Here is a 27,281-nt window from a genome sequence, read left to right as displayed (position 1 = left end):
ATTAATCAATTAGGAATTCGTCCGACAACCAAAATAAGAAATAAAACGCTGGTGGTAAAAAGTACATATACGGTAAAACTTCGCTTATCCGAACTGGGACGTTTATTCGGTCCAGTGTCATTGTAATGCCCGATTTACCGAATATGTTCCTGAAATCCTACTATCTGATTGCAGGCCATGTGACGCTTATACAAATGAATGTTTTGGCCTTAGCGTTTACAAATTTCAGCTTAGCAACATTCAGTTATATGAAAATTAACCCCCATTATACGAATAAATAAACAACTAAGGAAGGGAAATACTAGTGAACTCCTATTATCCGACTGATCCAGTTATCCGACACGTCTTGTTCCCCGACCGTGTTGGATAAATGGAGTTTTACTGTACTACGCTGTGTGCAAAAAGTATTTATACACCATCGTATCTATTATAGCGTTTACATGCTAATTAATTACATCCAAGGAAATTTCGTATAGCTACAGAGACTTTGATACTATGCAAATGAGATTTAGAAAGCTTGATAAAAAATGTTCCATTGGAAAGTGAAAGTATGTGCAAATACTTGTTATAACAGTTGCATGTCTATCACCGCGTCAATTAAGTATTATATCTTTCGAATTGTCACGTAGAACCAAGCGAAGCAAACGTCGTCGATTTCTATAAGTAACATTAACTTCTCGATCGAAGAAATTGCCATTTCCCCGTGTAGAAGGAACAGGACGTTTCTTTTCAAGGAATCAAGATCAACTTACCATCGCCGTTTCTCTTTATATCCTTCTTTTGTGGCTTGCTTCCTTATCTTTCGTAATCGACGAACGATCGAACATCCTTAGCTAGAAGCAATTCCGGTCTTGGCAATTGTAGCACTACAATTGCTACCGCGCCAGCAATCTCTCAGCCGATCTTTTAACAGTTATCTTTCTCCATCGATTTTATCACCGAACGCTTCTTAAACTTTCCTCGTGCCTTTCGCCGCCTCGTTCGTCAATGCAAATTTTGCTTACGAAGCGCAGCACTCGGATTTCAGTATCAAGAGGATAAATCTGCTATCGATGAATTTAGCTTGATAAATACCTTCGAAAGTCGAACATTTTCGTGACAAGTTTCCCCAGCAAGTTTCGTGACTTTTATTCTACGGAAATTTAATACGATTTGCACGTTTGCTCGATACTGCCATAGAGTAATGTTGTTGATCAAATTGATTAAATTTTCGATACTACATCCTTGGAAAAATTGCGTTCATTTTAGGATATTTAATCTTAGAGTAAAGTATTGGTTTGGAATATTTTCCTCGTTAAATATCTTTAACGAGGATTGAAATGTCTTGTAATATTATCAGCTCGATAATGAGACACGTATAATAGAAATTATGAGATATTTACTACTAACGTATATTTGGCACAACATGGCCACCACTAAATAGTTATTTTAAGGATAAAATATGTGTTAAGGGTAGTTCAACCAGAAATCTCGAGGGTTTATTAATACAATCAACAAGTATACTATAATCAATAAATACAATATTTGCATGAAGTATCTTGTTATTAAGTTATCTAGAAGTATTCGAATAATTCCGTGAGCAATTGTACTTAAATAATCAAACGAGAAACCGGGCGAGAATTGGCTGTCTTGCAGGAAAAGTTACACGCGTATTTCACAGCGTTGTAAAGCAGAGTTACGTTTATCACTGGCCGCTTCTAGGGCAAGTGAAAGAAAAATATGTTTTCGACGGTATTTCCGATAAAAGGCAGCTGGCACGGTCGCAGTTTCTCGTCCAGTACGAATCGCCAAGACAGATGAGACTTATATTTTCGGAGAACTATCGCGGAAAGAATGTCACCAGAAACAGGAAATGCGTTGCACGCTATCGATTCGGGTGATTTTAATACTTTAATTGCTTGGAGAAACCAATTTCCACCAGAGTTACCATCAGATCGATATTCATTAACCTAATTCGCTGAAAAATCTTTGAATAAGATTTTTGTTTTTCCACTTTACGGATTAAGGAAATCTTCTCGTTGTTCGTGCAAATTTTTATAGCTTACCAGTTGCTTGAAATTAACCACTTTTTCCAACTTCGTGTTCTCAATTAGTTGAAAAATCTATACGGCGCAACGTGTAATATTTCCAGGGGAAACATTATGATTTATTGCCTAAATAATTTTTAATTAGGTTGGATTAGCGAGCACAAACAACGTTGTAAGTACAATGCGAATTCGATACAGCTGAATTAAAATGAATAGCTTTAACCTAGAGCCATTAACATCATTTTCCACGCAATGATTTTATTTCACGACAATTTGCGGTTTGCGAAAATCATTACGTTTATAAAATACATTGACGAATTCACGGATGAATTTTCAAGTGGCGTGGATGCTATCACGAGCAAACAATTCGTAATTAAACCGTAATTTAAGTGATCGTATTGTATTTTGTACATTTTTATCTTTCAATTTCCTACGAATATATAAAAATCCTACGTATAAACTATTCTAATATCGTAAAGTAATTTGAATTAGAGGTCGGTTGAAATCTGAAAAAACCGTGTGCGTCGTCTTTCTGTGGTTCGTTTACATTTAAGAGCTCCTATGTGACTACAGTTCTTACAGTGATGTGAGAAAGCAATAAACAACGTTAGAGCAGAAGGACGGTTTCGTGTTTCAAGGGGGGATGACCGAGAGGTCAGAGTATGCGAGACGAAAAGTGTGTGTGTTGCGAGAGTCAGAGTTGATCGAGACGTCGGAGAGTAGAGTTGAGAGAATTGATCGAGTTGTCAGTGTTGTAGAGTTGTTAGAGTTGCTAGTGAGAGAGAGAAAGAGAGAGTGTTAGATTCGTTGTGACGAGAGTTGCCAAATAACTGTAAAGTTATTTGAGATAGATACGAGTATCGCATTTAGTTTCAGTTAAACAAACATCGTTTTCTGTCCAATTAATAAATTGTAAGTAATCGGGAAACAATTGATATCTTAATTTCCACGATACTACACTATAATATTTAAATATTAGACTAGGTCACGCTGGAATGATGCATTGTCTTGCAATGTCTATGTAAGACTTAGCGAAAGGATGACACTGGTGGTCGGAAGCTTAACACGCAAGAGGGTTGGTGCGACATAAACAATCCCCGGAACCGCGAGGCACGACGAACGACAGAGAATAATACGATCGCAGCTGCGACCTTGGAGTCAGACAGCAACTAACGGAGACAGCGTGCACGCTGTGGTGTTCTTCTCTTCAAGGTAAAACCAGGTGTACTGTTTCGACACGCAACCACCGAGCGGAAAACGATCAGAAAGTTGCGCGGCGACGATGACGGGTACCTTGAAAATTCCGACGAACCGTGGAAAAAAGATTCGATGGCAGCCAAGGGGGCACGCGATGGTAATTTCGCAACAGCGATAGGGATCTGCTGGAAAAGAAAAGAAAAAAGAAATTGTGGGCCGACAATCTCGGAGCGGGACCGATTGTCGAGAATTTCGAGGTTGGTCGGCGTGTTTATGACGGGTATCTGCCAACGATGCAAACATTTGCAGATTCACATCTGCTATATCTGGATTTTTAAAATCTTTTTCTTCTTTTACTTTTTTGAAAGTTGGAGGAAGAGTAATTTTTTGAGGACGAAAATGTGGTGGTTTTGTCGGAGGTTGTGATTTAGGTGATATGGTGGAACTTGGTAGACCTTTGATGCAAATGGTTAATAGCTGGGTAATTAGAAGGTTTGTTCCCCGCAGGGAATAGAGGTACGTCATGAAATCGGGATTATGGTGGAATCACGCGAGTCGATCTCGATTCAGCTTTACTAATTGCCAAGATTTCCTACGTTGGTTGGTTGCTACGTACACTGAGAGATACAAATAGCCACAAAATAAATCTGCAGGACTCGAAGCAACGGACACCGTGAAAAAATAAGATTCTTGAAAACTGAAATATATAAAATATTTAAAAATTCTCTACCTTGCGCCCCTGTAACGATTAAACACCGAAGCGATCCACCAATGAAGCAACAATTGCTCCGAGTTAATCATCCAGTGTGCAAAGTCTGCGGTGTGCGGTTCTGTTAGTCTGGGGAGAGCGGGAGGTTCCAGAGAAAAGAAAGTTTAGTCGTAGCTAGCTACTGATTAACGGTAAGAGCTTGATTACAGCTGCAACTTTACAGTGACAAAGAGAAATGTCCCGGTTTTACTGCGCGCTTCAAGGTGAGCCCCGTTGAACACGCAACGTCGCGTCGTACAGTGCGGCATTTGAACGAGGATTCGGGACAGAAATGAAAATTCGGAGGCCGCCTTCTCAACGTTTACCTTCTCCCGCCCTTAACTTGGCAAAGGTAAACACATTGGGGGATGTTAACGCCGAGAGAAATCAAAGCGGCACGTATTAACATTGATAGGGTGTCAACATTGGAAAATGTTAAGTTAAGATTAATATCGGGGGGGGAGGTTAACGTTTGCGAATGGTTTTTATCCTGACATTCTTCACTCGTGGATATGAGTCGTCTAAGAGAACTTCCTTCTCGCAAGAGAAGATGTTTGAAGAGGCAAATATTCGGGGGAAGTTAAGGTTGACAGGTAAACGTTGGGAGATAAACGTGGAAGTAAAAATTAGGGGAAGGTAAACGTTGCAGAGAGGTTGATATTAGCGTTGGAGGGAGGTTGAATTTGGGGGCGGTAGAACGTGGGAGGTCGGTGAACGTTGCGTCGCGGTGTGGGGGACTGAGAAACGATCAGGTGACTGCGACAAGACTACTCACAGAGGGAATAGAAACGCGTTTTAACTTCTCTCTCGCCGTGTTCAAATTTTGATTTAGTACGTCAGAGTATTTGTTATCGCTAGTGTTATCATCTTGTAACGGGTGAACTTACGAAGAGATAGATACTATATTTGCTTCTCGAGAATTAAATATTAATCGCGTACTTGTCTATTGAAATTAAGGAAGTAATAAAAAACAAAGTTGGTTAGCTTGACTGCTGAAAGGCTCGTATTTATCTTCGTTCGAACATAGATATATCAAGCAATTAAATTTCTGTGCCATCGAAACAGTTTTCCTGTAAAGAAATGAAAATCCGTTTACGTTCAATTCGAGCAGAAAATGCTCCTCGAGGTCTGTTTGAAGAGCGCGGTTCTATGCGCCGGATCTTTCAACGATCGTGAAGAGATAGAGGCATCGCGTGAATAAATAGAGGCTGTGAATGAACCTGCTTGAATAAGAATGAAAAAAGAAGGCGTGAAGGAGATGAATGAAGGCGTTGGTTTGAGCCTGAAGATTTTATCTCGCAATAAGGAGCGTGCGTGACCATAATACGAGTCGAAAGCTGCATTAAACTCGTGGCAACGTCAAAGCATATCTAACTTACATGGTGGCCTCAAGGGACATACCTGGACCGGAAATGGAGCGCAACGCTACTAGATTAATACGTATTTTAAAAAATTTCCCGCAGTAGGCGATGTTTCTTCTTAAAAATAACGTCAGATAGGGGAGTTGATTTCAATACTGGAAAGATCAGTCAGGTAATTCCGACTCATTAATCGGCAAAATTAATTGACAAAATTTATTTTCACTGATAGTTATAAGTGTTCGTAAACTTTTTACTTTAGAGAAAGATCGTGCTTTGATCAAAATGATAATCGATTATTTCTTTTAGCAATCATTCTGAAGATAACGATGTTTAAGGGAATCGTCATTAAAAGCATTATCTTTTCGACACTAATTGCACGCAGTTTGCTCCGAGAGTAATTAATTCTAATTAATCGTTAACCGTACATTCGATTCCTTTTCATCCCGATTTTTAACGATCTTCCTAACGAACAAATAAATAAACTTTTGACGCACTTTTAGAAGTGGAATTTGCCGATGAGTCGGAACAATTTCAGCAATACGAAATTGTTAATTTATAAACAGTTAAAATCCAACACTTAGGACGATGAAATAATTCCAATAGATAATACTACTGGAAACAATTTAAGCGAAACGAAGCGTTGCCTTTTCAATAGGAAAAGTAATTTAGCCTAACGAAAGCTACGAGTCTCAAATGGAGAGAACCGATAATTCAAAGTATATCCGTGCCAAAGTTGACTTTTAAACCCGGAGAAAGGCTCGAAGTTGAGAGGAGTTTCTTGTTTCAAGTCGGCGACATTGTTCCATGCTCGTTTCCCGTGAATTCCAGAAGATTCGGAGGAGAAGGGGGATTCGAAGAAATCTAGGTCTTACCTCGCTCGTTTCGGAAAGTTACGATGGTTTTCGTAATTGGAGACGCTTAAGCGAAGCTTTTTGGTGGGATCGTTTTCGAGTTTCGGGTATAACGAATCGACGCGAGGATGGCTAAATTGGAATTAGGTAAACAGTGAAGTATAACGGCATTTAATCATCGAATGGCGGGTTGAAGCTATTCATTGCGAAGTTACGGCTATGAGAAATGTTGTACCTAGTTGTAAGTAATGTTTTTGGCGAGGCAAGATCATTCGTATCACTAAACATTAATAACCGCTATAGTTCAAGATGGAAGCCACTTGCTGGCGAGTTTAAATGGCTGAGGACCAAGCATATTTCGCGTTTAATTTATTTTATTGTTGTGGAAGACCCAGTGGCAGCGAGATGCAGTAAAATCGTTCGAACGTCCAAAGTTTATGTACTTGGACCGTTAAAACGAGCGAATTGATAGAATTCTCGGAAAATAAGCATGTGAAATCACTGTCACGACCGTATAAATTATACTCTAGCTGTGACTCAATCTTTACTGTTGGATATTGTACCTATTGTTCGTATACTTTACGCTGTTCTTACATAAAAATATTTACACACTTCATAAAAATGGCTTTACACACGTACGAATATTTAATCGTTGGTACGATTTCGACTTTTTCATATTTTGGATAAATACGCTGCTAGCAGCTTTAAAATATTAAATGTTACAAAGTTTTACTGCTTCCCTTCTCTTATGAATTCTAGTTATTGCTGGAATCTTCATTCTTTGTATATCCTTTCTACGATCGAGATTTTTCTACATATTTGCACTTTTATAATATCGCTGATCCTCGGAGATTCCTTTGCCAGGTGTTTGCGTTTTTCCTATTGTTGCAATTCTGTCTTAGAAGATTCCTTCGTTGCTGAAGTTGCTCGTCGTAATGGCCCATAATAGAATTGTCTTATTTGATGTAAGAATTTTTCCAAATTACATTTATACAACATTTTCCGAGAAAGCTACCCACGCCACTTTACAGTACAAAGACTAATTCAGAGTTGCAAATATGCTAACTGACGATTACTTACGCAGATAATTGAAAATTAGTGTTGTATCAATTACTGTATTGCGGATCATACGCACAAGGTCTCCGGATAACAGGCCCGCAAGTGTAACTTGACGACGATGCGTGATATTTCAATTACGAGTTATCCTAAAATTCGAGAACAAGAACGACAATAATTCGCTGCTAAACGGAACGTGCTAGTTTCCTATCGAGCCGCATTATGGTTGTTTTCAGAGAGGCCTTCGCGTGTTCGCACGCACTCGTCGATTTCTAAACAGCAAAAGCGTTCTATTCGGTCTGCGATTAACAAGAAATTGCGAAAGAGTATTTGCTGGGTCAAAGCAATTTTATCGACTGAACACGATTCGTCGCGTACACAAGAGGAAAGTCTCGAAATACGAATTGAAAAAATCAACGAAATTTTAAGCAGCGGTAAAACAGGAGATGTAAAAGTAGGAGGTCGAGCTCTGTGACTTTTCTATCTCACGTTTTTCGAATTAAAGAAAGAAAAGTGGGAGAGAGAAAAAAAGAAATAAAATCCATTAGAGAACGCGAGAACAACTGAATCATTAATTATTCAAAACGCTATTGAATTAGTGTCGAGGTTCGTAGTTTTGAATTCATAAAGAATTTGCGACTCTTTGCAGGGAATAGGTGCGAAAACGCGAATCGCGTTTGAACGACGCACATGCAAATGTGATTTTGCGTTGGCCCTTGGGAACTCTTTCAACGTATTAGCGTGCTATAATAGGATGGATAGGGTGCGGCATGCGGAGACGTGAAAAACTTGTAATTCATTAGCCATTCTTCCCTGTAAATTGGCTACGGCTGATTAAAACGAATATTCAACGCACACTGCAGTGATCCACGAAATACGATTAAAGAACAGAGGGCAAAAGAAGGGAAATTATATAACAGAACGATGTTTAACCTTCGAGCAAAATGTCTCTTTGATTTTCTTGAAAATTCGAGATTTATCCGGACAGAGATGTTCGAGTATTGATAAGAATCATTGTGGACACTGGAAATCGGATTATTAAATAAAACACAACAAGTCGTTATTGAAGTTACACTATTTATCGCAGAAAATGTTTTTATCTTAAAAATGTTTCCTTTATTTTTCTGTGTCATTTGATACGTCACTTAAATAATTAAATGGACGCATCATGTGCGTCAATAACACAAATGCTATTACGTAAATGTAATAGTGTAAACACGTTGCTCAATAGCGTAAACGCGTATCGATCTCACGGTATGGACGATGATCCTCAATCGTGATTTCCTCGAATTAACAGTGAATTAACGGCGAATTAACGGTACAGAGTTTGTCAAACGGAGATGCACGTGCCACGCACTATAATGAATCATATTGAAGCAGGGACCCATGCAAATATGTACACGACAGCAATTTACCACATTTTAGACATGTAAATTCCTTGAACCCACCCAACAATAGCGTGCAAACGCCGCAAGGTAAAGTTGCGCCGATGAAAAGAGAGCGCGGCCAGCTACGACTCGGGGTTGAAAGGGGAGAGGCGAAGAAAAAAAAGCGGTAGTCCATTATGTGGATCTATTTGTATTACGAAATCACTCTGTCAACACGGCGACCGAGGAATCGATGTCAGGGTTGCCTGGTCGCAGTAAACGTCGACAAAATTCACCGTGTTTTTAACGCGATTTCGATCGCGGCTCCGACGTGGCGAGGAAATTCAGTCCTTTGCATAAAGCAAGGGTATTGAGAACTTTGAAAGGATCAAAAGAATATGAAATGAAAGGAACGTTGCTACCATTCTTTCTGTCCAAAGAAATTTCCTTTTATCCGTTTTTTCGAATTTCATAAAGATTATGTACAATGTACATACAATATACTGATTATCGAAATTTATTGATTTATTGATTCATTAAGGCTCGACCAATGAAATAATATGTAACGTGTGCAAACAAAATAGCTGTATATATTGTTTTGTCAAGGTAAAAGATATTATTAGAATAATGGATACCTCGTAGAAAATCATTACACCAGTCAGGGAGATGTATAAAAAGGATTTTCGCGATTCAAAAGAGGACAGTTTATTGTAATACAAAAAGTACTTCAATTTCCTGAAATTTCGTAGAGTTACAAGTAGAAGTAAAGACGTGAAAGACATATTGCACGAATTTGTGAAATTTTCTTTCACAGCTGCAGCTTCGAAAAAATGAGCTTCAATCGTATGAATTTGTTCGAAAAGTTCTATATCAAATTTAACGTCACGGGAATCTGACTCTTCGTGGATTAATAAAAATCCATCAAAAATGATCAATTTTCACAGAGTAACGACTCTGTAAAATAATTTAACAAACTCTTTCTCTCAAGTAATTCTTAAAATATCCAAAAATTCGTTCTACTTTAGTGAAGAGCATCCACATTCCTAGAACATGATTAAATAACTTATACAAAAACGCTTTTTGTCGAGACAAATAGCGAAAGTGCGCCATTAAGTCAAAAAATTCGACGAACTCTTTGCGAGGGCATCCGGATTCTTTAAACGGAATTAAGCAATTTCTGCAAAGTAGAAATTGCCAAGAAAGAAATTGCCTTCTTGCCAAGTAATTCACAAAATACCCAGACCTCTACGCTTTTACAGCTAAAACGCCTAACAAACCTTTGACAAAGTACATCTAGGTTCTTTTCAGAATTTTTCACTTGCGTTAACACGTGGGTAGACGGTCGTGACACGACGAACAGCTATTTCGTTAAACGGAATTACACGTATCCTCTTTTCAACCCTCGATAAACAAAAAATGTCGGTGGCGAGACGGTGTGGCGCTGGTCTGTTACCCAGGAAAAGGAGGTTGATTTGTTTTCCTCTCTTGATATATGCAGGCGGATGGACGTTTCGTAGCGGGAAAAGGGAAAAGAGAACGAAAGACAGTTCCGAGTAGCGCGAGGGAAATTCTCATTACGCGTTCGAAATGGTTGGAAATGTTCCAAACGAAACTACCCTGAACTTGTCCCCGCTCTAACGACGCCGATACAGCCCACTATCCGTATCTCTTCTCTCCGAATGGAGGCTTGCAATTGCTAGCAGGAAATTTTTCCAGACATCGGACCAGCCTAGTCGATACATGTTACACATACGCCCGGAATTTCCGACAAATTAAACACAGTCTTTCATGATTTCCGAGTTAACGCGGCTACGCTGTTTCCTCCAGCTACCGTCTGTTTCTCATGGCCAATTATCGGAGACGTTCCGCTGACGTTTCGCTGGTAAATGCCGCCATCCATTTCGACTTGCTGCGCGCTTGAAAAACGTGCTGCTTATTCTGCACTGTTTTCGAAAGTTTCGACTTTGATAGTCAGACGTAAATTGAAAAGAGTTCCCAGTAGTAGTGTATCAAGGTTGCCACGAAATTTCATTCCTTGAGACGTCAACGATGCAACCAAACAAAGATAACATTGAAAAAATATGATAAATGAAGTTCTCTTATTTTCTGGCTTCTTTATTGCTCAGTAGATGTATTCTAATGTGAGAAGGTTAAAGAATATAGATTTGCTTCTTGATTAAAGTCTTACAAAAAAGTAAGCGATCGATCTTTCACGATTCGTAAAAAATGAATAATATTAGCTCGATTGTTGTGTTAATTTAACTGAATTCGTATCAATCTGCATAGTTGGGGTTGTTAATGTTATTTGAGTGTTCAACAGGATGACCAAAAACGCGTATCTAATTCCAAAACTAAATGCAAGGATAATTTGCGATCTTAATTTAATTTATAATTCAGAAATTTAAAGAATTTTGAAGATATAGAGCTTGTCAATAAAACTGTAGCTCTACCAGATTAAAAAGTTACAAGCGTCGATATTATTACCGCGTACTGCCTTTTAAAACTCGATTTAACGACGTTGTAGTACTTTGTCCGACGTAGTTCCGATGATCGTGAAGTAATCGTTCGAAGAAATCGTCGTTGTTCGGCTTATGCGTAAAATCGAAATTAAAATGCGTCCTGTCGAAACTAAGAAAATGTCCGGATACGTTTGAACGTTATCGTAGCTCGGTTCCTTAAGAAGAACGAGGTCTTACTTCGATAATCGAAGTCGATGGCCACCAAGGGTGACGTGTGTGCCTCTTCCAATTCCGAAAATGACCGGTGGCGAAAGTGTTCCGCGATAAATTGTAGAAATCCTAAGATTATGGCAATGGTCGATACGGAACAGAGGTCAGACTTGGCGAGTGAAGTGTGTCAGTGTTAGGTCAGACGTTGCCAATCGATACGAAAACTGACGAACCGCAACGCGATACACAATGGGAAACTCCGTTACCCTTGTGCATGTGAGAACTATAACGTAAACGGACTGCACTTTGTTTTGTTAACCTCCAACTGCCGTGTCAGCTCATGCAACGCGTAAAATATACTAGTAGGCGTAAGTTTCCCCAGTTTGTGGATAGTTGAGCAAGTTGCAGGTGTTGGACACTTCCATGGAAGGATGGTCCTTGCCGGGAAATTTTCGAGTCCTTATCGCGTTGCAAACGAAGGAAAGTTTTGGTAGCTGTGACGATCCTACTGTGGAAGTTTCGATATTCTTATCTGCTTCTGGAAATTCTAATTCCTTTAATACTTTGAATGTTCAGTCGATATATTTTGTAGACAGTTTAAAATATCTTGAAGGAAATAGCTTATAGAATAATACTGAAATATTAGTACAATAATACTAGGATGGAATAATAAAATTAATAATATGATAATAGAATGGTAGAAATAATGATATAATACACATCAATACATATATAGCGAATGCTTATACATTTTTCTGAAATTTAACGTTTTAAAAATTTACAGCATGCATATAGTATGCAAAGATATATAAAGTATCCAAAGTAGAGGGTCTGATACAATATTTGGTAGATGAATCCAATTTCTACGTAGATGTATTTCTATGTATTATTTAGTCGTCCTGGAATATTTCCTATATAATTCTGTGACCCTAGTTTGTCAAATTTAACGTATGAAAGGTAGGGAAAGACGCGAAACGATATTTTCATGTTCACGGTATCCTTACACCTGAAACATTTCTTTTAGTATTATCAGAAAGAACCCAGATATTCCAGGGGATAAAGTTAAGTGGATCACCCTGTATAACAGAAAACAGACCAAGTGTTAATTTCTAATTAGAAGAAATTTGACCATCTAATCCTTTAAGTAAGAGCATATTTTCGTAAATTCCACGAATTCCATGTGTCTGCATTCCGTCGACGATTATTGTTAGGAAAGGCGCATTACGGACGATATTAGCAAGCAAAGCAACGATCGTGGCTTCTAAAAAGTAGATTTCGAAGAAGTAGGAGGCCAGTCGAATGTTTGGTCGGGAGATAGAGAGAGATATTAACGTCGTTTAAAAAAAAGAAGATTTGGGCGCCAAGGAATACGTGGGATGCATTTTGTTCCAGCTCTATAGACGATTCCAGAATCGCATTTCCTTTTAATGGAACTTCTCGGAAATATGTAGGTGTAGAAAATACATAGGATGACGTCGGTATTTATGGATAAGAAAGCTGCTCGACTATTTCGATCATATTCCTCTCTTTTTACAAGAGTAATCCAAGGGTATAAAACGAGAATCGTTTTGTAACTTGATAGTTTGGTATTCGAAGGCTAGCAATTTCGAGGGACACTTCGGACTACCCCACTTCTCCTTTCTTTGATGAAAATCGAACTTTGAAAACTACGTGCGAAGAATTCACTGGGTAATATCACTTGTATCTACTTTGGAAGATATAGCTCGGACGGATACCTAAATTATTCTATTTCAAAGTATCGAAGGAATTTTGTTCACTTTGTTCGTGGAAATAACATTTCCTTTCTCCTACGGTGGTCCACGAAAGTGTTTCGACACTTATACTCTTATCGTATGAAATATTTTGAAATTTCTCTGGCATCGTTCTAGACACATTCTCAGATTGCTTTCCAGTATAATCATGATAATGGTTTCTGATCACAGTACCAATAAAGTTTCAAAATGTTATATATAATGTCTTCTACGATGGATGTACAAATGCTCTCGTAAGCAACTGTATGTCTTTGATAATTGTTGCATCGGTTGAAGCGACAGGAAATATTCGTTTTGGAAAAAATATTTTTAGTATCTCTTAATGGTCGATCGAGTTCAACGTGCGCTATTCATCTAATGGAACTATCCTCTATATTTCGCAGCCCACTAACATGTGGTTCACCTACAATGATGGAATCTTGGGGTCCCGGGAGGACTGGCACACCCCCGCCTGCTCTTCCACCCCCGCCAACTGGGAGCAACAATGGTGGTGCAACGTCTGCAGCAACCGCAAACGTTGCACAGCCCAGCACAACCGCGCCGATTGCCAGTCCCGAAGGGGTCAGCGATGTAAGTAAAGAAAAAAATCCTTAGGAATACCCGCAAAAACCAAAAAAGGAACGCAGAGTTTCTTATTTGAAATTTTCAAAGTCATGGCTTTTTTTCTATTTACGACAGTAATCAAGTTTCATGCATATACGTGCATTAATATATATAAAAATAAGATATTGCTGGAATGAGAGAATAACAATATCTAGGAAACGAAGTCAAAAGCACGACAGATTCCAAGGCACGTGTAAAAACGAACCGCTTGCCGCCTCATGCAACACGAAATGCAAGGTATAGCACCATGCAAAGGTCGGCCTAATAGGCGCATACCTTGCCAGGAAGGTCGCGAACGGTCCGGCTCCTTTGGATGAAGCTTTGTAGGTTTGAAGAACAGCCAGTAGTAGTAGTAGCAAATCCATATCTCTTTTAACTGCGATAATTCACGTTTAAAGAGTGAAATCACCCTCCAGAATTAGCCCCCTTAAAGCTAGCTCACAAACGGTTACATATGGAAAATAATTTTGTTAACGAAAATTAAATGCTTTTTAACACGTTAGAAGAAAATAGAGTGAACAAATAATTTTTAAAAATGTATAAAAAAAATCATGTCGGTCTAACATTCGCCTAAACCTCCATCTAAATCTAAACCTCCATTTAACTCTCCGTCTAAACCTTCACCCAAACTTCCATCTGAACCTTCACCTAAATCCTTATCCTCAGTCTGATTGAAGGGGTCCAGCTGAAGATGTCTGAGCGAAGGAGTCTCTACAACATTAACAGAACTTTTTTTCTATCTGTAACTGTTCCCGAGTTAGCTCTTAAGGGTCCGAACTTTGGACGGTTATTTCATCCCTTGAATTTGAGTTGCCGCAAATAAAAAATATTCTACTATTTTTGGCTGTTCTTCAAGTCTATAAAGTTTCATCGAAATTGCTGCCAGGCCATTCACGCCACCCCTTCCCCCACTTTTGTAAGTCATACAATTGGTGCGCGTGTAGTGTCATTCGAAGCATCAGGGACGAAACCACCCATCGCGCCTACTCCTTCCATCCATTTCAATTTCACAAGCATCCCCCGGATGGTCGGAGGTAATGGACGTTGGTCGCGCCATCGAACCGAGTTAACTGAATCACCGGAACATATCGGGAATATTGTCCATTCCCACGAGCATCCTCGAATTTTAGAGACTCGTCAACGACACTTCTTCCACATTATTTTTACATCCCATCATCCTTAAATCATCCCCTTAATTTAAATATTCCAATTTTTCTTAACACTTTGTTCCAAATATTCATGAATTTCATAATTTAAAAGTAAACTACAGTTTTTGATGACACACAGTAGAATTACGACGGGGAAATTGTTGGAAAAGAAATCTCTAGGAAAATCGTGTTACGTGCATAGTTAAATCTAAACGCTTGATGGTAAAACCTGCGATATTTTGTTTTATTTATGAATTGTAATTCAGTCCCTGAGCTTCCCAACTTCCAGTACATTACTTTTGTACTTCATTACCCTTGCATCGTTTTCTCCTTCAATTTTTGTTAACGCCAGCTTACACTGATCGTGCTTATTTGTATTTTGTAATTTAAGACTAAGTTGCTACGTAGTATCGTAACCCTTGAACGATCCTTTTTCTCGATCGTTATTAAGTCGATCGAGTTTTATGCAAAAAGCAAATTCCCAAGTAAAATAACGCTTAAAGTAATAGTTTCTTTTGTGGCGAAGTAGAAGAACTCCGTAATAATAAATTTTCTAGGAAAATGATATAATATGCATATCCATTTCTGATAAAACACAAGATATATTGTTTCGCACGTGGATAAAAATCCAATCTCTGATTTCGCCAACAACATTCCCTATGTATTACTTTTACATTTCGTTATTGTTACACCATCTTCTTCTCCGATCTTCGTTAACTTTATTTTAAGTCGATCGACATTTATACGTTTCATAATTCCAAACTAGGATCCTATGTCAAACAGTTTTCTCGGTGATAAACTACAAAAACTTCATGACGAAGGAATTCCTAGAAAAATATTATGATATTCATGTTTATATACATCACAGGCAGAGCTCGCTACATTTTGTTTCGTGTACAGATTGAAAGAATCCGCATCATTTATAACAATGTTCCGGCATCGCTTCTCTCAATATCTTCCGCCATCGTGAACAAGCCTTAGCCTTAAACCATGCCCTCAACCCCGAAGTGCCCTCAGCCCCAGCCCCTCGCCGAACCCTGGGTAAATTCAGCCTGATCGCGTGCACCCGCTTCAAAACACGTCCGGTATCGATCGTGTCGCAGGAGTGTACGCGATGCTAACGATATTCCAGCCGGCTGTCACGTGAAACGGAAGTCCGAGTCAAGGGTACATAGCTTGGACTCGGTAGTAGCTGCACAAGATTCAGATTTGTAATACAACGTTATTCGTATTTTCAGCTCTTGCAAGAATACGCAACGTCATATGCAATAGTGTAGCAAGATAGGGTTACTTGAGTCAGTTAATTAATTATCAGTTAAGTCGTTCGAGCCAAGTTCCAACATCTTAAAACTCAATTTTGGTTTCTGGCACAGATAAAGTCAAACTTGTGAAGTATGAAATATCACAGCATTTAACGTAATAACGGAATTATGTCCGTAAATGTCTTTAAATTATTAATTAATTATCTCCACTATGAAGGCATTTAACGAATACAATTTGTTTCATTAATTCAAATGTTACAGACTTAGAACATTAAATATACAATTTTGTACGGACTGTTATTGGCATTTTCAGGTGTCCCAAAAATCCGGAATTTGGGAGGGGGCGAACTTCTCGTCGGCTGGAGGCGCCGAGGGACCTTCTCGAAGCGTGTCGCACGCAGCCAGTTTGGACGCGATCTCGAGGAGGGCGGTGAAACCGGAAACGACGAGGGCGCCGTGTCGCAGCCTCACCTGCAGCGTTTGTAAGTAACCACACGTCCGATTTCCTCCGGTTGCTCGTTCGCTCCTTCTGTTTTTCGTATCTTTTTTTTTCTCGGTATTTCGTGGGTTGCCTCTTGACGTATCAGCTCGAGCTTTTTCTGTGGAACGGCGGCTTCCTTTTCTCGACAGCCGATCAGAATATTTCTCTAGGTGTTGCATTCGCTCCATAGTGTTACCCTATCGTTCTGCGAACGGAAGAGAAGCGACACCGACTTTGCTTTCCAACCACGATCTCGACGCTCGTTGTAATATGGAACGAGTAGATCGTGCGACGAAAGTCTCGACGAATCGTCGAGAGTGTACAGTTATTCATGAAAATATTCGAACACTCACAGAATTCTTTTATGAATATATTATACGTGTTTTATATGAAACATTCTTGTATACCTATATGTCACCTTTATTAATATACATGACGATGATAAACAGGGCTAAGTTCCCATGAATGCACGTAAGTGTAAATGGAGAATATTTGCCTTCTGCATTGTAAGATTTATTGTAACTATCATAATCGTATTGGTGAATTTTAAAATAAGTATAGAAGTTACGAGTTATTTCCTGGGAGTATATATCTTGCAGAGATCATGAAAGTATTTAAACGATTAATTATCGATTATATTAATAGGTATACTACGGATATTTATGTCAATTCATATTTCTATGAATAATGTTAAAGAAATAGGATCGCAGCTAATATTTATTTTACCCACTAGATATTATTAAAAATATTGTACCTCGAATATCATACATATTTTCGCGGATTATGTACGTTTTATGTATTCGTTTTGTGTATTTAAAAATTTTGTTATTTCTCATAAATACAAAAATCCCGCAAAAATATTTATTGAGAGGCCTCAATTTTCAATGGGATATGCAATATTCATGCTTAACACTTATTATATGTTTAAAATGACCACGTACGCTGTATACTTATTTTTTTTATTAAATTGCGCGATAATGCAATAATAATCATCTTTCCAATAAGTATCTTGTAATTTCTATGTACGTTTTCAAATTGGTTTCAAATATTACCAATACGAGCATGATAGTCTTATCTCATTACGGAGCTAATAAAATTTCAAAATGTCTCATGTAACACATATAACATGAACATGAAAATTTTTTGTGATAAAAGTGTTCCGATACCTTCGTGAGCTACTGTCCATTATTTCGGCTCGTCTTTTCGCTTTGGCAACAGATCAAAGTTTCCACCGAGCCTGTCTATGGTTTAAACGCCTCGAATGCGGATGTACGCGTAGCTATTGCGGCGAAATTGCAATTAACGATGTAGAACATAATACTGCCGCATGCGATGTTTCGTGTCGCGAATGTTGACAGATAGTGGCCGCGCGTGTCTCTCCGTTTGCGAGCCGAAGCTTTCACGTGACGGAATTATCGCTCCCGTTCGTCACGATGCTTCCTTACAAGAATTTATAGTCCCTACATTATCCGTGCTTCATAATTGATTATGTCTGGACAAAATAATATTAAATGTGAAATTTCAAACTTTATGACATGAGTAGGCCATAAGTATTCATCCAATTAACACTACATTAACATACAGGCAAATTGATGAACAGCATATACATGTAATGACTACAAAAGTATTTGTATATAATTTTATTTGCCAATGATGCTTTTTTTCACTCCTCTCTATGTTCCATTCTCATAATGTCAAATTTGTGTAGTCATATGGAAGCGCTACTAAAGGATACAAAATTTAATATTTTTGATGCACGAATATAATTTTTGAAGCCATTATATGTTCATAAAATTAAAATCAAAAGCACAGAAGTTACTCTTTATCGATATAGAAGAAGATAACATTTCTATGAATCAGTAATTGTTATACAAGAACAACGAATCGATCGAGACATCATAATATGTTGAAAAACTCGAGCGTGGTAAATGGACAAATACTTATGCGACCGTAAGTCAATATTATAACGAGATATCTTAAAATTTAGACAATATTATCAATAAATTCTCTATTATATACATAGTTCGCTTTAAATCACCCTAAAATTGTAACAAAAAATGAAAGAAAGGTTGGATTGACGCCACTTCGCTATCTGTCAACGATCGAGAAAAGCTCGGAAGTCGAAAGATCCGCGGCGGCCGAGTAGTGCCTCGGTAAAACGACGCGAGTTGGCGCCTGTTGACCGAGTGCAACCCCCTGTTACTACCCCCGGAGTGAAGATCGGAGGAAGAGCCGCGTGTTTGTCGTCGATCATTTCCCGTTTTTTCTCCAAATTTCCTCGCGTGTGGCCCTCCTTTTCCGGATCAGGCCATCGAAACTATAAGTAAAACCCTCGATTACGAAACAAAATAGGAAAACTGTAAAATCCAAAAGTCAAACCACAGTGAACGTATTTTAGTAGCGGGCCGAGGGAGCGAACACGTCACCCTCGAACGACGGCCAGCGACAGTCGATAATCTCACGGAAGGTAAAACAGGATGGTGCAGCCTGTCTGCTACCCCTTTGGTTTTTTCTTTTTAACCGACCGAGCGCCGGACGAGTTTGCACCCCTTTTACAACTTACCAAGCGCTTGCGGCTTTTTCTTTTTTTGGTCATGAGCTTTTTCCAGAGATAACGTAACCGTTGTCCGATTGAGCTTTCATAGGCCTATTTTTTATACTGCCTCCACCATCTATATACCATTCAACTACTCGTTTACATTCTCTCTGTTATATATATACATATATATATGTCTCGTATACCCGTGAAGCTCTCTCTTTCTCTAACAAACGCGTCACCTTCCTATCCTTCGCCCTGCTTCTTTTATCCTCTCCTGTCTCTCTGTGTCTTTCTTTCTCTTTCGTATCTTTCTGCCGTTACTATTTACAAGACGAGCACCGTAGCATCGCTCGGTCAGCCATTTTGTACTCCCGCGTCCTGGAATGTAGTCCACCCTCGTCTGGAACAAGCTTCTCTCTAACGTGAAAGTAATCATTCTCGCGGAGGATCACGCGCGTGGTTCCATGGAGACGCGTAAGTCTTTCGTTACGAGCTCCACCAAAACCGTACGAGTACGAAAAGTGGCGAGGCGTCGTCGTCGGCGGTCGAGGGTGAACCTGGAAATACTGTTGGTCCAGATAAATCCCTGTGTCGAGAACGGGACTGTCGGGAGAATCTATCGAGTACGCAAGGCTGACCGAAGCATGGGAGACGAATTTTGTTAGTTTAACGCTTACTTGTTCGCGATGGAGCAAGACAATTGGCTGAATTATTTTCTCTACACACGGCTTCATATCCCTTCTCGTCTCTTCTCATTCATTACAAAATAATCGTTTAATCTCTTTCCGGGGAGAGTTTCTCTAGATATTTGTGGAAACGGTCTAGGAGAGCATATCCGAAAATAAACAACAAATCACCACGATATTCATTGTAAAAATCATCAACAGAATACGATACCCATACTTTCCTTATCTTCTGTGTATATCTATATTACATATATATATATACAAATGTTATAAATAAATATACATAATATTTGAGCGTAGCAATTATCGCATTGTCATCTTTAAAAATAATTACACGGTCTTTTACAAACATTTAAACGATCTTTTTTTCACAGGTATGCAGCTTCTAGTGCGAATTGACTAACCCGTTAACGAACACACTGTCTTAACCGCTTTTAGATCGAGATATAGGCTCGGTTTTATCGTTGTTTGGTTTTTTCATCTTTTCTTTTTTCTTTTCCTACCTACACAGTACATACGGTGGCTCATCGAAGCAGTCCAATAATTATCACAGAAGACTTTAATGCATGTATCGAGTGTTATATAAAACAGTTTGAAATTTCATTAGCATTGCAACGAGACACGACTATCGTTAATCATATTGGTACGATGTGGAATCAAAGATGCTCCTTCTGAGTATTGAGGTATATTAATAATTATGAATAATGTGATTCCTACTAACTTATATACTTGCACTGTATATCTAACGGTTTTCATGTACATCCTCAGATTTGTTTCAAAGTTTACCGATATAATCATGATAATCGGGTCTCATTACAGTACAAATGAAACTTGGAAATATTTCGTATAAAACGAATGCTATCATGAGCCACTGTGAACTCTACATTGGCCATCATTTTCTTTTTTTAGTCCACATCTTGTATTGAACCATTTGTTGGAATCGTTATTTTTGTAAAATAGTCGTCGATTTTCGAAATTATCTCTGTGTGCATCCGTACATCACGTATTTTTATATTTTACAATTAGATTTAGTGCGTGTGGTTGTAATTGGTGTTTGTAACAGACTTGCTCAGACGAAACATCGTGCATCGATCAGCGAGTTCAATTCACGCCATATTTCTTTCCTTCAGATCTCGCTCTCCTTCTCTCTCTCTCTCTCTCTCTCTGGCTCTCTCTCCCTCTGTGTATAGTTCGTTTCATTGACGTTCAAATCGATCGATTTTTCTATTATTTTTCCTTTTACTTTATTTTCTGCGCCTCGAAAGCTTTTATAAAACAGAAGAAAGTGTATTGTGCACCGAAGTTTGGCAAATTAATCGCGCGAATATACGTTAGTACGCCAGATTTGTCACGTTATCAATAAGTTTACGAGACACGTTGGATAGTTTTGATTTAATCGAGCCTGTATTTCACACGTATAGTTTTGTAACGATATAATAGGATAATGAATATGAAGTAGACCGAAATGAGTTGCAACGTCTGACGCGTGAATTTGTGTTTCTAGCAACTAAACATTCGAAAATCTTTCCTGGTGTTGCGTCCGAAAGTGACTTGCAAAAATGGCGGACCAAAGACCGGAAGTCGCCATCCCTCAGCCAGATAGGACCCGATTCCATCAAACACAAAGTGAGTAAATCATTTGATCACTTTCTTAATTTTTCAATTAACTTTTGAAGACCATGTTCAACTTTAAAACAAAAAAAAGGCAACTGTGATAATTCCAAAAGACAATTTCAGATCGATTGACAATGTACTGAATTTTAAAACCTCTCCTCTGTGAAACGTAGGAAATATTTCTCTCTCTCTCTCTCTCTCTCTGCAGTCTTCAAATGATAAAAAACAATAATAAAAATTTCGATGATGTTATCACAGATGGATAATATTAAGGCAAAATTCACATAGAGTGAAACTTCACACGCGATAGTCTTCAAAAGTTAAAAACCAATAACGCTTTTGAAGTAAATACAAATATAGTTTTTTTGGAAAATACAATTTTCAATCTCAACCCCCATATTTCGTGTTCCAGTTTTCCTTGCAGGACAATGGATCTGCGAAATACTTCCAAGGAGCCATGCACACGTCGAACATGGGGGAAAAGGTAGCCCAGGTAAGCCACGTTTCGCCGCAAATTCCTGTGGGTTTTCTATGTCTCTTGATCATCAGCTGGTCGCACGAGTTGGAAACCGATAAAGCCACATACGATATCACGGCTTATAGGAAGGCTTATAGGAAAGTTGGATAAAAGTCAGCTTGAAGGTACTGCGAATTTATATGCGAACCGCAATCCTCGCCTTGGAACTTTGGCGAGAAGGGAACATTCTCGCGTGATGCTTTCGACTTCAAATAGAGTCACGTCATCAAAGTTTCTCTCAGGATATGTTCTGATCTCAGGGACAAGCGGAATTTTCTTGGTCGTTTCTTTCTTCCATGTCCTTTGTCCAGGACTTTTTCATTCGGAACAGACACTAGGAGATAGGTACGTCCATTGTTTGCTGGCGAAACTTTTAATTCGTCAAAGGGAGGCTCGTTTCGTTTTACTCAGAATGAAAAGTTTCCTTGCAAAGAACGAAACTAGTAAATTTCTTTCTGACGCACCGTTTCAGACGGAGTAAAGATACCAGTTTCCTTGAGGCACGTTATGGACTTCGACTATAGACGACGAAAGTGAATTTAGCTTTTAATAAGATCGAAGTGAAGTTTCCGAGTATTTGATACACACCTCAGGCGTGAATTTTATATACAGAACCATCCTGGAGGTTTCATTTGTGTTAAAAATGACTTAATAAGCTGTAAAGAGACTTGATTGACAGAGAAAACATTCGAAAGACCATTCTGGTGTTATTCGATAGATATTTGTTTGTGAGCCACTGTCCTATTCTACTGTGGCCTCGTTTGATCGACATGCACCGTCTATTTCCCAGGCGACCGCATATTTGCCCGACATATTTCATCTTATTTCACTGAAAATAGGAGATCTCTAAGCTACTGTCTTATTTTTACCGTCCTACGGTCGGTGAACTTGTCTTTTTTTTAAAATATCCACGTCAGTGGTATTAAAACATGTTTTAAAACAAGTCATGCTCTCTGCCTGACATAAATCGGTTTATTCTACTGACTTCATAGGAAACTAAAGCATTGATCCGTTTGCTCTTCAAATGAACAGAAGATGGAGAAGCTCTTCAACTTTGGGGACATTTTATTTGAGGACGATGATGTATAATGGAGAAAGAATAATACGTAGATTATATTTGCCAAGAAATTTTGTTCACAAAGGAAAAAGACGAATTTCGATCTAGGTCATTTGGAATTCTTGACGCGTTCTGCATTACTTCGTTAGTCATGTGGAAGAACTTGTAGCGTCGTTTATTTATTCACTCTTTTGCTCACATGAATGTCTATGATGTGGAATAAATTTTGTTGATGGAAGGAATTTATTTTTTGAAATATAAATGTTAATATTTTTTGGTGTATATGCGTTATGTGTTATTTGAGAAAATTTATAGCAGGAGCATTTCTTGAGAAAAATGCTGACCTAGTATTACTATTTATAGTTTCTAGGTCTCGAAAGAAGCACGTAGTTGTTTCGAACGAAATTCTTAGCGTTGTTGCCAATCATGTGACAGAGTAATGCAGCGTTTACCATGACACCCCGTGGTAACACAGCCCTGGCTGGCGCCAATCGGTCTACGCCGCAGTCTTGGGGGCGGGAATCCCCCGCGCTGGATTTCCACAAAATGATGCCGATTTTATGCCACCGTAACACTTTTTTCCTTCGATAGTTCGCGGAAGAAAATTTTTGCAATAAACAAAATTCCTCGCAATTTCCTTTGCAATCTACCATGTGATAACAAATCTAATTTAAAGGAAGCTCTAGATATTCAATTGTTTCTGGGAAAATTCACACCACAAATAAGGTAGAAACACGAAGGTATTAAATAAAAACGGATATATGTGTAAAGTAATAGAAATTTTGTAATTATATTTTATTATTTACATATTAAAGAGTAGATATATTTTATAAAAGGGAGGGAAATATTTTGGCATCCAACGCCTACTAATTAAAATTCTGAACTATCTGTAAACAGTGTTAGCGAAACCAGGTGACAAGTACAGGCCTAGAAATCGATACCACATTACACGACTGGTTGCCGAATAATTTATAACTCTCTCGGATGACGAGAACAGTCCACGAGTTGACTCACACTCGGGGAACAAAGATCGGAGTTCTCATCGGCGATCAAGTGTCGACTTATACTTTGCACACTCTCGTCATTGCTTTCCTCGTCGGTCGAGGATGGATGGATAGAGAAGCCACTTGATCGGTCTCGCTTAAGGGACGCCGGCCTTTAAACAATTTCCTTGTTTGAAATAGCGACGATACCTTCGTCAACATGCTTATCGACCTGTAGAGGGTCAAATGTTCTGAGCTCTTCAACTCGTGGCAAATGCAGTTAGCTCGACACGCGTGTCAAATTTGTTAAATTATGAAATATTCTCTGAAAATTTCTAGATAAAACTTTACGAAATAATTTTCTTCCATAGATATCCTAAGTTCGAAAAATTTGGGAGGGACGATGTATGTAAAATTTTAGATAATTTTGTGTTGAATACTTTTCTATGGTGTAATGGATAGACACGTGTGGATGACGTGGTCAACATCAAGTTGAAATAAACATTAACGATATATTCTTTCTTCGATGCTTTCTTCATTTTTGAGGAATTTGAGAGAGTACTTTGTACTTTGTACAAAATTCAGATAATATCGTGTTGAAGAATACTTTTTTTATCGCATAATAGCCAGACACGTGTTAATATAAAGTTTCGCTAGTTTCCTTTTAACCGAGTTTCTGAAAGTGCATACACGACTACCAGACAGTTGTTCGTAATCGATACATATGACCGCAGTTACGGTACTTTTACTGCTTAACGCGATATGACGGCGCGATGCGGCTTAAAAAGGACAATTTATCACTGATAAAAGATCATAAGGCTCTGGGAGAATAGTGGGTAATTTGAAAAATGTTCAACGTTATACACCCAAGTAGAACAATTACTTATACATATATATATGGTTACTCGAAGCTTCATCTTTTTAAAGTCGCAGGAATGACTTAGTACTAAAGATGACAAATTTTCTACATATATCTATCAAACTCGGAACCAACACAATTATTCTACCCTTCCAATTAGAAAAATAAAAATCAAGTAAAATAAAATACACCATATATGATTCTTTATTCTTTTTCCTCCAAAAATTAAAATCGTGTTCACGTCAGGGTGACGCTCCTTTTCCGAAGAATTCACGTATACAAATCAGCTGAAACAATTTCTGTTAACAACCTGCTATATGGTGACAAATTTTACTTATAAAACTCTATTCTTCTTTTTCTCAGTATGAATCTGTTGAAACTACGATCCTCGATAACTCAGCTGCATGGTAACAAGCTTCATATTAAAAGTTATATACCCTCCTTTTTTCCAATACAAACATTTTCAAACTGTACTTCAACGTTTCAAAAATACCTACAAAATTGCAGAAATATCTACAAGTTTGTGCAAGTGACTTTTTATTCATTCGGTTAACTTTTTTGTAGTAGCAATTTGTGATAGCAGTGGCCGATACACGGTGTACCTTGGTTCGTAAGTGCTTCATCCTATCAGGAATGTTCTGTGTGCAGACGTAGTAACCAGCCCGAATTGCATTTGGACTGGCAGTGGTTTTTCCTCGTCCCGACGTTCAATCGACCAAGCTCATCATCGTAGCCAAAGCTATTTACATCGGGCGAACTCGAAGCCGCCAATATCGATAACCGATACTGCGCCTGTTTTCTCCAGTCTCGAACAGCGTTACGATGATGTCGCGGAAATTATTACGGTGAATTAAAGACACGCCTATTGTTGCTGCTTACAAAGATATCCGATCTTGAGAATCCCTTAATAACCGTAGAAATATTTCATTGTTCGCGCAAATCATTCATTCCTGATCGAGAAATTCAATTGACGGTTTAGGAAACTAATCATTTTGTTCCGGCATTTAAATCGAACTTTTTTGTAATTGGAAAGTTGAAATTGAGCATCGTATTTATTATTACTATTATTATTATTATTATTATTATTATGTTGTTAATATTTATGGTCTTTTATCAAGACATTTGAATAATCGGTAAATTTTCTTCAAATTTTTAAAATAAAAAATCAAGCATTTTTTAAATATCTGTTCTGAAAGCAGTGAAGCAATGGTCTGTATAAAATTCGAGATATTTTTATTATTCTGATGATAATATTTATGGTCGTATACCAGGTCATCTGATCAGTTGAATATATAGGAGATTTTCTTCCAGTAAGGTGTAGAATATTATGCTGTCGTTAATGAACTATATTTTGTCGATTGTTCGTCTAGGATAATTGTTCTGATAAGGTTTGTTATAAGGATTTTCTTGTAACTTTATCCCTGGAAATTGCTTTTTAATTCGTGTAAAAGGAAATTTAAATCTAAATATTTCATGAGAAAAGTTCTAGAACTCAGCTATTTTGAATAATTGAAGCATATAATGGGATAATCATGTTCCTTCATGAGAAGCCAACCTTAAAGAGTATGTGTTATCTCTGAACCGTAAATAACCATCACGAAATTCAAAAGGTAGATTAATTAACAACCCAAAGGTATTGCCACGTAATCACACCCTCTCTGAACAAAGATAATCTCATTAAAAAGAACACGCAATATTAAATAGCGGAAGAAGAACAGTATGCTTATTCTGAATCAACAATAAGGTAGTAGAATGAGGCTAGTGTTAATTAGACAGAAGGAATCCTTCTAAAACTATCGAGCAATTGAACGGAACGAATTCTGTGCTGAAACCAGCACGTAATATAACAAAACTGCTTCCAAAAAGCCTGGGAACAAATTCCCGATAAAGAAGGGGAAAAAAGTATAAAATATTTTCACTAGAATGGCGCAGAGAATCTCGATAAAATAAAACTGCTGCAAAAAGGAAGAAGATAGAAAAAAGGTAAAAAGCGATAAAGAAACAAAACCAGGGAATCGCGAAGAGGAACATCATGGTACCAGTACATAGAAAGAGAGAAACAGAGAGAGAGAGAAAGAGAGAGAAAGTGAGAAACGAAGACAGAAACCGAAATATACCTTACGACAGTGGTTCTCAACCTTCTATACTCCACGTACCCCCTTGTGTAGATAGATGAACCTATAGCTATGGTGTAACAACCGCAACGAAACACGTATACATACACACTAGCAGACAAAAGACAGTTTGAATATAAGTAGCATAGAAAATATCGCAATCGTATAAAATAGTATTGTATTTGATAAAAGTGAATAAATATACCATCGTTATATTGGCATGACGATGAAAAATATCTAACACGAAAGTTACTAATATGTGCGCATACGCAAATAAATTATACTTAGTAACTTTGAACTTCCTTCTGTTCGCTATTGTACTAATATCAAATTTTATATTCATGAATTACACGTATTACACGAAAACAAG

General features: G+C 38.1%; 1 protein-coding gene across 8 annotated transcripts in view; it reads left to right on the top strand.

The window, feature by feature from the left end:
* Window positions 1-27,281, top strand: part of LOC117243392 (potassium voltage-gated channel subfamily H member 6) — a 142,404-nt gene that overhangs the window by 52,891 nt on the left and 62,232 nt on the right. For 7 of the 8 annotated variants that reach the window (XM_033510831.1, XM_033510838.1, XM_033510835.1 and 4 more), the window contains exons 5-9: window positions 13,432-13,618; window positions 16,375-16,543; window positions 18,941-19,009; window positions 21,272-21,393; window positions 21,794-21,874. In XM_033510831.1, the coding sequence (XP_033366722.1) occupies window positions 13,432-13,618; window positions 16,375-16,543; window positions 18,941-19,009; window positions 21,272-21,393; window positions 21,794-21,874 (628 nt within the window). The remainder of the gene's footprint in view (window positions 1-13,431; window positions 13,619-16,374; window positions 16,544-18,940; window positions 19,010-21,271; window positions 21,394-21,793; window positions 21,875-27,281) is intronic. The other variant, XM_033510833.1, reaches the window with a different exon arrangement.

Source organism: Bombus vosnesenskii, unplaced genomic scaffold (assembly GCF_011952255.1).
Source record: "Bombus vosnesenskii isolate JDL3184/JDL3185 unplaced genomic scaffold, Bvos_JDL3184-5_v1.1 scf7180000013265, whole genome shotgun sequence".
In the NCBI taxonomy this organism is placed as follows: domain Eukaryota; kingdom Metazoa; phylum Arthropoda; class Insecta; order Hymenoptera; family Apidae; genus Bombus; species Bombus vosnesenskii.
This window is presented reverse-complemented; position numbering and strand designations above follow the sequence as displayed.